Below are 14,477 nucleotides of genomic sequence, written 5' to 3'. Positions count from 1 at the left end.
TCACAGTATTTTCGTGCCTCGTTTCTGCCTGCTTTATAACCTCTGTCATGTTTATTTCTCAGTGACCCCACAATTGTGCACTCCCAGCTAATTATCGGCGTTGTTCTTTTCATTCTGTACATGTCTCGTACTCGATCCTCAGAAACAATCAATATGGAAGTGAAGGTGACCAGCGGTCTCAGATTGGATGTTTACAAATCTGTGCATGGCTCACCTAAAAGAATATCTCCATTTGGCATGTCAGTGGAACTTGTAAAAGTTAGAATTTCGGGGATAGCTTCTTATAAAAGAAATTATGTTATGCAATTGAGAATTGTTATGTGTTTTTTTGGCCTGTACATCTGCGTCTTTAAAGGGCCAATTTGTAAGATTAGACCAGAATTTTAGTTGAAATGTTAAAAAAAGATATATACAAGCGGAGAGTTTGACACAGCAATTCTTGTCCTCTGTTTCTGAACATAAACCTCGAATATTCAGGTTAATTGCCTTGTTAACTAATCATAAAATACACTTCATTTAGACTTGACATTAATGACAAATAAGTCACTACAGCAGCCTTGGTTTGTGCTTCCACAATTCTGGTTTGGGTGAAATAAACTTTCGACTCATCGAATAAGATGTGAAAATATCCTGACAACACACAGTTCCTGCATGCTGCTGATGCCGGACTCTCTCTCTCTCTCACTCTCTCTCTCTCTCTCTTTGCTGCTTCATGCCTCTTCTGTCCGGCCCTCTCGTCCTCAGAGTCACAGTTCTGGTCAGAGCTGCTGTAAATCACTAAGACCGTGTCTTCAAAGTGACCTCTGGCAGTCACAGAGGCTGCGTTAAGTTCCACTGTGTTAAGTCCAGCCGTGTTCACTGGGCGGCAGCTGAACCCGGTCAAGCTGAGCATTGTTGCCGGCTAGGTTGCAGTGCAGGCAGACTCCAGACAGTTAGTGTTGAGGCGCTTAGAACCACAGCTAACTGAGCAATTAACTCGTTTGGTCGCTATACAGCAAGAGATAGCCACAGCAAAGAGTACAGTGAGCAGCTGTTAGCAGTGATGCTGCCCCTTATAGGCTTGAACTACTGTTGGATTCTGGCCATTTCCTGCAATTTACAACTTTACTTCACCGCCCACAAATTGTTGGACACGAACTGATTGGGGCGAGTGTCAGTGTTACAGTGATATATGAACCATGTTGATGGAACATTGTTAGCCTTGGTTTTTTTCAAAAATGTTTTGATTGTGTAAAAAGAGAAGAATTGAATGTATATTTGTCACTTGAGGTCAGAATCACAGGGTGGGCGGTTTGATATACAGTATACACAGTATGTATATGCTATAATTTTGCTACACACAGTGAACTTATGTAAATCAATGCAGTTTAATAAATATGGAGAGCCATTATACTCATTGGTGCACAGTGCAGCATCCTGTGAGGACAGTGCTACAGAAAAAAAGTGTGACTTGATTTCTTCTTTAAAAAGACGGGGCGCAGTTGAAAATGTTTGGAAAGAGAGCGCGCGAGTGCTGTGCCCCTGCAATGCTGAATGTGTGCAGGTCATCTGAATGTTCTGTGACACAATGCATTTCACACGCTGTACAGTGTTATTGTTGAAATGCAGTGTGAGAGCGAGGGACAGCAGCAGAAACACATGTTCCCTGAGGCTCAGACATCACACATCAGCCTGCAGAGCAGCAAAACAACAACACTACAAAGAGACAATTCAGCATGTCAAAGCTCCTGAAAATCCTCTTTTTACCCTTGTTTTGTCTCCATGTTCGGAGCAAAGCACGGGAGGAATTTTATACTGCGCTCCCTGACGTCACCAGTCAGCCAAGTCCAGTGCAACCTGGGTTTGTACCATAACTGTGCACTGTCCCTCCAAAAAGAACAACACTGTGGAGAGCTTTAAGAGACGGTTTTCATTTTGTTTAGTACCAATTTAAGTTTTAGATCTTAATTGTTTAAAGATCAAATTCCCCTCCTTAGGCGAGCCTCACTGTGTCAAACGAGTTTGTGTATGGAGCAATGAGCAGGATTGATAATTCAAGTATTTGTACAAAAAAAATAACAGACACAAATGATGTTTTAAAGAACATTTTTAAACATCTTAAAACATAAGTAGAGGGGCTATTTATAATACAAATAGCAGAGCCCTTCTCATAGTGAATCTGGGGTTGATACAATATTGATTTTTGACGGCAGCATCATGTGGTAATTTGTATTTTGTGTGATTTTGGCACCGTCCACCATTTCTGCTCGCAACACTAATGTACTAAATATAAATCCCAGGTCTCTGTAACAATCTGTAAATGTTATGTCTTGGAGTAAACGTAAAAATGCATGTTCAGGCATTCTTCTGCCATGCGGCTGTAAAAGTTTCGCAGCGTTGTAAACTACTCAGCACAGTAACAGCACGGCTGTAACATGCCACCAGTTAATTCTCTTTCTGAAATGAGCGGATTGACATAGGATCAAAAACTAGTGACGTGACAACTTTGCTGACACAGCCAAACATCAAGCAAGTGCAACAACAAAAGATACTTGGCAAGCCAGCTAACATTACTTAATTTCAACAGCAGCAAGTCCACCTCTGCATGATTTAAAGAATTCACTGTTGATGCTAAGTCACAAATGACACACAAACCGTGGTGTATGACCTATCCAACCAAAGTGCTCTCTATTCTACTACACCAGGGGGGCAACAAGTGACAGTACATGGGTAACTACAGCATTAAGAAGCACAGTGCCACTGACCAGCAGGCTGCTGTGTTTGATGTGTTGGAAGTGAGAGCGGGCTGCAAAAACATATGCTTTGTGTTTGTACTACAATTTCTCCTGCATCTACACCACTGCAGTGCCTGGACTGTGAGTGAGGGAAACAGAGCTCCCATCAGTGCAGCTACAGATGATTCGAATCAATACTTCTTGTGCTTCTATTTTTAAACGTGATGAGCTCATCAGATGTCAAACTTGTATTGACATCTAACAGGTCATTGTAAAGAATAATTGGGTGTGCTGGGATATAGCATGCGGTGTAGGAGACAGCTGTCAGGTTATTTTACTCAGAAAGGCAGAAGACACGAGGCTGGTAACACTGACTGGAGAACAGATACGTGCATTAAATCCTACGAGCTGTCATAACGTTATGGTGGGATGAGGATGTTGAAGAGCAGCGGTGCTTCCAGTGGAGTTTGGCAGCAGGTGAAAGAGCTGACCACAGGGCTGCAGCAGGAACAGTTGAAGAGTTCGGGGCTGATGTGGTGACAGGAGCCACAGAAGGGCAGGTGAAGGAGGGAGCTCCGGCTCTCTAAGGAGTAGTGGAAAGAATTGGAGCGAGCAGGCCGGTGACTGTTCCCGCTGCTTAATAAGAACTGACGTTACACAACATAATCCACCTCAGCAGTTTGTGCTGCGGCTGGAACAAGTTATTTTTGAAAAGAAGGTACAGACTGCATGTGAGGCTGCGGCACTCTGCCCTATGACAGCCCAGCCTGTGAATCACGGTGCACACCTCAGCTGTGCACACACTTCCCCTCACACATGAGTGCTCTACTATTGAGCCACCATCCCAAATTAACACATGCACACATGCACACACGCATTGCTGCAATGCTTGTGGTATTTCATATTGATCTAGAGTTTTCCGGAGCACACTTGGATTCTAGTTTTACAGTAGGCTGGTGTGTTAGTGGGCCGGCAGAACAAAACAATAGTATGATAAACCAGTGGGAGGGACCAAAACAAAAAGGAGGCCATATTCACAGCTAAGATTCAAGCCTATCCGTACAGATTGTTTTACTAAAAGTCAATCAAGAACGTTTGCAAATTGAAAGTTTTTCTTTCCCTTAATCTGCTGATGGTGAATCCAATCCAATACTTACATTTACCTAAACAGGGGTTGTATAATCTTTAACCCCTGTTTAGGTAAATACAATTATTTGATTGAGTGTTGAAGTTATTTCCATGAGTTGCTTGATAACAAGTGAAAATTGAACTACTGTAGTCTGTAATGAAGATAAGTGTTTGTCTGTACTCGTGCAAAATATAACCTATGAGAGAAGCTGTTATTTAAATGTGTCACATACATATTTTGTATGTGACACATTTAAATAACAGCTGTAGGCTATAAATCTGACAAGCCCTATTTTTATACTAAAGGTCCCTATAAAAAATAATAATATAAACTTAAATTATTGATGTTCTCTCTCTCTCTCTCCGATGTGACCAGAAGACATTTCACTCTAGACAACTACAGCTCACTCATGATTATAAAGTGGTTTTAAATAGTGTCTTCCCTCATAGGTTATCTTTGGCTCGAGTACAGACAAACATTTAACTTCACTACAGACTACAGTAGTTCAATGTTCACTTGTTCTCAAGGAACTCATGGAAATAACTTCATCACTCACACACTGTAGACCTTTAGGCTTAAGGACACCTAGGGGGTCCTCAGAGTTACAACAGAAAATGAGAAAATAAAAAGTAACATGAATTCAAGGTAGGATTTAGCAAAGATTCATTTGTAAAGAAAAAAACATTTTACTCACACAACCTCGATTATAGTCGACCCTTCATTTTCTAAAGGTAAATCACTGTGCAGGGCCTATTCATAAGTGCAAACTAGTCAGCTGACGCAAATTATGAACAATATTTGCCAGACATCTATATTCTCATCCCAAGTGTGCAGCTATTCTTCTGAGCTACAGTGGATTGATCTATAGCTTATCGGGTAAAAGACTCAGCCTCAGACACCACAGGCTCCGAGCGTTAGCCATGATACAAATGTATGCCAACTCTATCAGCTAAAGGGTCCTTGGCCTAAAAAAAAATTTAAAGACCCCTGCTGAAGATTAAAGTTACAGTACATCAACTGAATGCATCCATCAATACAACCATTGTGTTGAACAGCAGATTTTGTCGCTGCTACAACTAAATTGAATGTCACTGCCAGAGATGACACTTTTAATTTATTATCAGTGAGTTCTGCATTCTATTAAGTTTCAACTTTTCAAACTATTAATGGCAGGCATTTCTTTAATGTTATTGCATTCTGTAATTGCCTTCCGATAAAACAGTTTTAATGTTTTTGTCCGCCTTTTCCATATGTGGTTCATATTGCACTCTACTCATAAGGGAGTCACAAGAAACGAGGCGTGCACCGACTGGACATGTTGAAATAAAAAGCAGCTCCCATTTCTCTTCATTTGATAAAGAATAGTTCAGTATTATCATAACTGACAACGCGGTAGGCTCTTCTTTTGAGTGTTCCTTTTTAAAATGTGACACAATTAATCCTCTGAGCCCAGTTTTGTTAAACTAGGGAACACATGACAAAAACATAATTTTGACAAACATCAAGCTGATATTCAGCAACTCTGATGGATTTCTACTATACTATAACTATATTATATAACTATAATTTTTTTTTATATCATGCCTTTCCATTAATCGTCTAATTCTTGGTGTGGCTTTCAGAAAACAGTATTCAAAGACCTTGCTATTGAGTTTATGGCTGATTCTGGGTTTAACACCTTATTTTTAGCAAGGGTAAAATAACCATTCAGTCCACTACAGATTTGACAGTATTTACATGGTGGCAGAATAAGGTACATTTTAGTTTGGGTTTTTTTGCATAATTCTGAGAATTGATTTTATTGTTTACCATAATTTGCCAAATAAGATCATGTAAATACAATTATTACAACATACAATTAAACAGACCCACGGATTGAGCCTTGGGGAACTCAATCAACACAATTCATGTTAGTCCGCTTAGGAGCATGGTAGTTGATTGAAACCAAGTAGTTCCTCTCATGGAGATCTGAACTACTTTTGGACCAAAGTTTTGCCTACATCAGTTTTTAGATGAATATCCAGCCTAAAATTGGTCAAAGCAAAAAGTTTAAAAGTTACATGATTGTCACAACATTTGCAGTAATTTTACTTACATAAGTAAAGTTTGATGTTTGTCTGTATTTGCTACTCCCAGATGTCACAACCTGGAGGTCTAAAGGTCAGATTCAGCAAAAAGTAAACTGCACAGGGCAGGAGAGATGATATGAGTCATTGGTCCATTCACATTGATGTGCTAACCTTCCTCTCCCCTGTGACATTCCCGCAGGACTACACCATCACCATGTACTTCCAGCAGTCCTGGAGAGACAAGCGCCTCTCCTACACCGGCATTCCTCTCAACCTCACCCTGGACAACCGGGTGGCAGACCAGCTGTGGGTCCCTGACACCTACTTCATTAATGACAAGAAGTCCTTCGTCCATGGGGTGACAGTGAAGAACCGGATGATCAGACTGCACCCTGATGGAACTGTACTCTATGGTCTCAGGTGGGAGCTGTTTCCACTTTTCACTTTATAGCACTTTTTTTTTTACTGCAGAGACTTCATAACATATAACTTGGGGTTTCCCAAAACCTGAACTGAACTTTGGTATAAGGCTCCTTATGGTATTTCCTACCAACTACATCATTTCTATTTGCTATTTAGAGGGCAAAAGCAGTTGAAGAAGTGGCCTTGATGGAATTGAGTTCATGTCACATTAACGCTCACATTATATTCAACAGAGAACCCAGGTCCCTGCTTGAGCCTGCACACGATACTGAATGGCTCAGTGCATTTATTATTAACTGTTTTTTTCCATTTTGTGCACCTAAAACACACGTCTGTGCATGCATGCGACAGGTACATTATTGCTCGTTTTGAAGGTCAAGTGTTCCTACAGAGGCAAGTTTGCTTACATAAGTCAATTATAACTACCTCTAAGATTGTATGTCAGACCGAACTCATGTTGAGACGATAGGACGGCAATCATACGAGACATCTGTTTTGAATTATTACTTTCAAAATTGTATTGTATAAGTATTTTCTTCAATATTTGCATTTTCGTTAGATCTATTAACAGTGACAGATCTTTCCATCACTTGCTCGGACAGTTCTGGCTGCTTTGTGTCTGCACAAATGGGTGCCAGAATGTGTGTGGCTTCGCTATGGCAACAGGAAAATATGAGCTGTCACGTCAGCAGTCTTTGCTGTGACATAACCGCATAATTAGCTGGCCTTTGTAGTACTATCGTTAATGTGAGTGTAATGTTGCCTTAGTTTTATGTAGTGGAATGTACAATGAAAAACATCACATGAGCACATCTTGCAGCAGCCCATCCTCGGGGCGTGTGTGTGCCCAAGTATATCATGGGTAATTGGCACTCTTGGCATTTCCGGGCCTGTCAGCCAATCACAGAGCAAAGCTGCAGCTAAGTGTTGTGTAATGAACAGTAAATAAAAAAGTCTAGTTCTGAAGCAAAAAGACTGCCTAACAACTCTGGTTAATAATAACTCAGGCAGTAATATAGCTTTATTTCCCTCATAGCCTATCTGTGCAGATATGTGCATTTTTTTAGATTCCCTTTCTAAACACCAACAAATCCTATTACATTATGAGTTTAGGCCATGTTTACACCCAGAACAACTGCAGAATTGGGTTTGTAGCAGCTGATTAGAATGGCGTGCATTCCTCAAAGGCCTCTATCAGCAGCTGAGTGTAGCTATGCCGGTGTCTCCTCTGGAGCTTGGAGGGAGAACCAGCTGGTAAATCATTTATGAAGCCTCTCCTGGTGCAGTGTACACATGGCCGTGCCCTCTGCAGCAGAGCATAGTTACGATGAAGTGAGCTGCGTGGAGTTAACTGAAGGAACAGTGGGCCGGTCACTGTCAATAATTCAGTCATCTGAGTTCAAAGGCATGCTGTGCTTCAGAGGAATGATGACTTGACAGTTTTCAGCTGAGAGGTTTTTCCTTTTTTTTTCTTTTTTTTTTTTTTCGCTTTGAGGCAAAGCTGCACATTTTAATAAGGTATTTTGGTGTACATCAAGGCCTGTCCTGGATAAGATTCTAGTTCTGACATTTCAAATCATTTTACATACAGTGGGTGCAAGTGTTTACAGTGATTCAGTATGGTGGTTCGGTGGCTGATGTGATGGGGTCTTTCCGCATGGAGGACTTTTTCCACATTACGTGAAAACCCCTGACACGCAATGTAACAGAAACACATTCGATGTAATTTGGAACAAACATAATAACCCGTTTCTCTTTCTCTCATTACTTTGGCTTTGTGCGCTGAAAAAAAAAAAAAAACTTTACACAAGTGCACAGTGTCTCATGATAGTTGTAATTTGATCACCATCTGATTATCCTTTGCATTTGTGAATATTCATGTTTGGTTGATATGAACAGTGTGCATTGATGGTTTTGGCTCACTTTGGTCAGCACCATCATGATGCACAGGAATTGGTGATGGTGTGGCAGGTGGCTGAGCAGCAGGCCTCTGACGCTGAGCAGCACAGGAAAAGAACCGACATGGTTATCATGGCAACACTTCATTGAGAGGAAGACACTAAAGTGACTGTAAATCCTTGAGTATAGCTACAGAGCACATGTCACAACACCAACACCAGATATAAAATAAGATATGGTGTAATAATTTACTGTTAGGATTGTATACGGTATTAGTCAGTACAGGCTACCATGTCTTTCGCTTTCCAGCCACAATCCAAATGAGGGACGCACCAAGTTGATACAAACATTTAAATATGGTTAATAAAAAATGGTAAATAAGTATAAAATAAACCTGTTTCATGAAGGAGCTATTTTGTTTCTACCCAGCTATACCAACCGTATCACCACCATCACCATGGTTGGGGAAGGGTGGGATTTAAACATTAATGGCGGCCTCATCAGCTGGAGCTGTAACATAAGCTGGCTAAGTTAGCTTAGTTTGCAAGCCAACCCCAACACCCTGGTGCTGTTCCACATATGGGCTGTATGGGCAGACGCCAAGGGTGGCATTTGGAGAGGGGCAGCATGAGCGCCCGCAAAAAAACAAAACAAAACAAAAAAAAAGGTGAAGTCGATGTTTGCCCAGGGGCATCATGCAAGCTAGGACCACCACTGCCCACACCAGCATCCCGGAGCTCAGCCTGGTTGGCCTGGCTCATTGTTTGTGGGTAATACATTAATTTTAACCTGCTGCATATCTGTAAAAATCAGGTGCATCACCCTGCAGGAACTCCCTTTTGAAAGCTAGTTTTCGCACGCACACACAAAGAGAGGGAGACAATGACAAAGAGGGGGAGAGAGTGCCGGAGTGCTTTCCATTTAGGCCCAAACAGGAAAGAGCATGTTGAAAAGGACAGAGAGCAGTAGCTTGATTTGTCCAAAAACAACACTGGCTGGCCCTGGCTTCATGGCTCAGTGAACACAGGCCTTGTGGGCTGTCCTCAACATTCCCCTCTCCTCCAAAGTAAACACTCCTCTCTGTGTCCAGATAAGCTCGGCTTGACTCCCCCTGAGTCAGTTCACACACAACATATCCCTTCTGCCTCACCCAAACCTCCTTCCACTTTTTTTCTCCTTTTTTTCCTCTGTCCATGTTGCTTATTTGACCTCAGTTGAATTTTTTAATTCCAGTGAGGAGGCTGTCGCCAGATTGACAGAAAAGCACAGCATTATCAATCCTGGTGATATTGTCAGCTTGATGGCACAGTATCCATCTGCTACTCTGCCAGAAAACTCATATGCTACTATCCTGTCACTCCATTTTTTTTTTCTCAACAAGTCCTTCTAAATGACAAAAAGTTGCTTCTCAGCGTCCAAAATGGACCAAAGGGTTGTTAAAAAAAGAACTATTCATATGCAGGGGTGTTTCTTGGAGTTGACAAGGTCTGGTGCTAAGCCCAGACCATCTGGGACTGAGGCCAGAGTGTGTGCCAGCGCAGAGAGCACACCAAATTTCTTTTGGGGATCCCTGCTGTTCTGCCTGGGATACTACTGCCTGAATTTAATTTCATTTTACTGCATTGTATGAGCATTTTAAACATTACCTCCCATTTGACTTGGAATGTTTAAGACAACTGCTCCAGAAACACTGACATCTGCAGGGGAAAGGAGAATTCTCCATCTGTGGTTCCAGTATTTCATTGCAGCTGTACTTCTTTATTCTGTCCTGACATTTCTATTTGACTGCCGTAATGTTTTACACTGTGTTTGGTACAAATCAAAAAACAGCAGCCTGGTGACAATAGACTGAATTTCATGATGTGCCTATTTACCTGAGCGCAACAAAAATGTCATAAATAAAAATCCCAGGACTGTAACAGTTTGTCTGATGTGATGTAACGTTACATGCTAAGTACAACCAAAACTTTTGGACGTCGTAACAGTGTTACGTCTTGAAAACCTGAAAAAATTGCACGCTCAGTCGTTTTGTTTCGACCACGTGGCAGTCGAAGTGTACGCGAGCATTGCACACAGCTCAGAGCAGTGTGCAACATAACCGAAGTTACATTTTATACATGATGTGAGTTAACTGAGTCGGTTATTTGACATAACGCACTGCATTTGTTTGACTCATCCAGCCACACTGTCCTCCTCCCTTTACACTTACACTCCCCTTGTACTCTTTATACTACTAGTAACACTTGGAAACACCTCCATGTGCTTCTATTGAGGATCCTTAAACATACATGAACACTTACAAGAGAATGCGCCCAACCCGGCCCACCCCCTCAATCTCTATACATCCACACTAGCAGCAGCAGCAAGGGTTGGGACTGGTCTCAAATAGAATTATTGACATTCCGTGATTGTTATATTTTAATGTACGTATAATATGTAATATGTATAACGTATAATAAGCACAACTATTTTATCTACTTCTCTATCTCGTATGCATTGACATCACTTTTTCAGATACTGGGTGGACATGTCTCTTTCCTCTACCACTTTGGGCTCAGCTTTTCACATTTTCTGAAGGAGCACGGAAGATTTCTTTCACACTGGTGTGCTACAGAATCATTATCCCCTCCAGGCTCCCACAATTATTCATCCAGTGTGCTCGCTGCTGACACAAGGGCTATATTTAGATTTGCCAAATGCCCTCACCACTGACTGGCACATACACATTTTGGTTGTTAGTGGTTCGTCACCTTGGTTTGGCTAAGAAAACATACAACACATGGTGTTTGTGTTTATTTTCCGCACCCGAGCACCATTAGACCTGTTTAGCTGTGACTGATGGAGGATGCCTGTCCTCAATAGCCAAACAAAGATAAAAGACGGACGGAGCAGCCAAGTTTAGTCTGTCCTGCCGGGCCTGTGCTGGTGGACTGTTTACAGAGCTGCTTGTCCTGGTGGTCATGCATTACCACCGTACATACAGTTAGGAAATAATGACGCGTCAGTAGTCTGCGCACAAGAGGGAGGGAGGTCGCGGGGAAATTTGTGATCTTCCTGAATGATGCATACGCACAGCATGAAAAGGAAGGCTCTGACTGGGAGTCCACATGGACTGATAGGGAGGGAATTTCGTTGTACATTCATGACTACTTGAGGCTCAACATAGGCTTAAATGTAACTTTTAAACTTGCTGTGTAATCATGTCTGTCAGTGGGCTCAACACAGCCAGTGCAGAAGTGCCTTGAACTGCATTACTTCCGCAGGCTGCCAGATACAGCCTCCAACCAAACCCTGACTGAACAAATCATCACTAAGAAGTTCTGAGAAGTTTGTCTTAGTTGTTTTTTTTTTTTTCTTTTTCTAGTCTTTCAGTGGCTTCCTATGGTAGTTATAAGGTCTTTGATCAATGGAGACTGCTCAAATTTTCAAAAACCCAAGTATGCAAATCTAAATTCCAGAGATAAGGAGGTGACAGGATGCTCAACTCGCAATTCAGACAACAGCATTGTTGCTGGCATCACTGCCAGGTCAGGTGATAACTCTTCAGCAGAAACAAAACAATTGCCACGCCAGCAGTCGGATCCTCTGTCTACAGTTAGTTGCATTGTCTTCTTCTTCATCTTGTTTTATTGCCTCTTCTTCTGCTTTTGTTGTTTAATGGCTGTAAGAAAACAGCTTTTAGGTTCATTACTGCCACTTAGTAGATTAGAGTGTAGAACAGAATGGTTGCAATTTCACCAAATGATATATGCGCGACTGACTGCAAACACCGAGCTGTGATGTCTGTACCGCGAAGGTTCAGCAGCGCAATACATGCTCAAATGAAACATCAACCGTGTCTTCATCCTCAGACAAACCAGACTGGCAGTTTTAATCTTAACATTTGGTTGACATCAGTGCTTCTGGTAAATTGCAGTGTTGCTGCAGGGACAAAATCACATACTAACGTACTGCCGACAAAATACTCAGTCGTTATATTCCTAAATGCATGTTCTAGTATGATATTAGGTATAAGTTTATCACAATTTTAGCAGCTACTGTCATTATGTTTTGACTAGCGGAAGAGCAGGATGCTGAGCTAAGAGCGGGCAGGAGGATGAGGAGGAAGAGGAGGATTTGTATCTCTGGCTCTTTGGGCTACGTCATCCTATAAAGTTTACCAAAAGCAGAGCATAACTGTAATAATGACGAATAAACAAAATAAATGTGATACAGTTGACAGAAATGTTGCTACCCACGTGGGCAAGCACTTGTGAAGCTACACAACTCCAAAAACACAAAAACTTTTTCGTAAAACTGCCCGTGTTTGAAACCTACAATGTTGATTTCTTGTGTAAAATATTGTCAGCAGTGAAGTAAGTGATGAAATAAATACGAAAAACTGTCAATTGAAAATGAGGGGGTTGAACCATTTGCCTCACTTCAGACAGTCTCAACAGATTCTGCATACTAAGAAATGCTTGCCAATGTAGTATACATCTTGGTATATCTGATGTACACAAAATCTGCATACTGGCATATTGGAAATTTGAAACACACAGTTTGACATAAGATAACCATAGAAGTTGAGTGGCCAGTAATCGTAGGAGCTAAAGAGATGATCCCCATTCTTGTCTTGTCTTCATGTCTTTAAAACCAGAAAAATAAATCAAATGTGTGAATTAAATAAAATAAAACACTCTTTTTTTTTGATAAATTTAATACATGTTTAACATATGTACAATTGGTTTCTCTCCTAAGAAACTGTCTGCGGTCAGCTGTGGTGATTTCAACTTTTATTTCACAATGGATAAAAGACAATTTGGGAATAAGAAAGCAGTGCGTGGCTACTTCGTGGTCTTCCGACTAACTGTAAAGAATTTATGAATATGTGAGCGTGTGATTTTTTTTGGGATGGTTCAAACAAAACATGTAACCAGAATGGTCCTGTGGAGACTTAAGGATTGCGCTTATGGAATGGGTGAAGTGCAACCTCCTAGCGGCCCGTCCTTGACAGGTTACAGAGGTGACACTCTCTATTTTTACTGTCCATCCGCGCTCTCTGCACCTGCTTTATAATTAATCTAGTGCTTCCTAATGCATTCACTGTGTCCACGATATGGATCGACAGCCCCGGAATATTCAACGAGGTAAGAAAATAATGAATATTCATGACCTGAGGGGCTTTTTGCGTCCTGACACTGTAACAGCTGAATACGTGGAGATGTGTGTGAAGCTAGACTCTCAGCAGAGTGGAGAGAGGTGACCAAGGAGCAGCATTAGTGGATCATGTTTTGGCTTCCTAAGTCACACATGTCAGCCTTTATTATTATTATTATTTTTTTTTTTACCAGTGAGATAGGACTTATTTTACAATAAATGTAAGAACATTGTAATTGCAGCTCAAAATAAAACTGTATGACATTTCTGCAGCTCTCAGCTCCACAGTCATGATGAGGAGAAATCCAAACCACTGCAACATTCAGCAGCAGGACAGCCCCCTTATCAAACATGTAGATGATACAGACACACGCTAAGTACATTTCCAGCTGTACTTTTGTCAAAGTCTAAATAAAACCATGCACCTGACCTTGAGAACCTTTCTTCACTCTCCAAGTGAATGTGTTGTACATCATCCTGCTGCTCCTGCGGTAACTGTTCACTAATTGTCCAACCCAGCATCATGCCAAACCGTTTTATAGACCCACCGCTCCACCAGCGTCACTGTCGTGTTCGGCCTAAAAAAAAAAAACATGAAAGTCAGGTTGCATTTTCAAAATAAGCCCACAAACTACTTGGTAAGTTTTAGGTTTTGCCTTGACATGATCATCTCTGACTATTAAAGGACTACAGAGGATTCACACCCAGATCTCCTGACTGAAAGTTGTTTGACTGATGCAACCGTTCAACCCCGACCTCCTCCTATCAGGGACTTTCTGGGTCTCTACGCTACATTCAACATTGTCAACCCTGTCAGCATTACCCCCTTCTGGTACTGGACCTTTTCATATATTTACACTTTTTTGCACCTAGGTGAGACAAACAGTGAGAGAGATCAAATAAGCTAAGCAAACCGGTGCATTAGAAGTGAAACAGAAATGAAAAGGTAAAGCTTCTAGAGCCTGTTGCTATAGTATCCCCCATTTTACCCATTTATTGTTGTCCCTCTGTATTTTTCTCTTCCCCCTGTTCACGATTGTGATTTGCAATTTTTTTATCCAACATGCTCTTGATAATATTAGGAACAGTAGGGTGAAAACACAT

At 41.3% G+C, this 14,477-nt stretch overlaps 1 protein-coding gene across 1 annotated transcript in view; it reads left to right on the top strand.

Annotated features, from left to right (window-relative positions):
• Positions 1-14,477, top strand: part of gabrb1 (gamma-aminobutyric acid type A receptor subunit beta1) — a 58,370-nt gene that overhangs the window by 17,989 nt on the left and 25,904 nt on the right. The window contains exon 4 of the mRNA XM_030444036.1: positions 6,112-6,332. Coding sequence (XP_030299896.1) covers positions 6,112-6,332 — 221 coding nt within the window. The remainder of the gene's footprint in view (positions 1-6,111; positions 6,333-14,477) is intronic.

Source organism: Sparus aurata, chromosome 16 (assembly GCF_900880675.1).
Source record: "Sparus aurata chromosome 16, fSpaAur1.1, whole genome shotgun sequence".
Classification (NCBI taxonomy): Eukaryota; Metazoa; Chordata; class Actinopteri; order Spariformes; family Sparidae; genus Sparus; species Sparus aurata.
The sequence above is the reverse complement of the archived record's forward strand: the minus strand, read 5'-3'. Positions and strand labels throughout refer to the sequence as shown.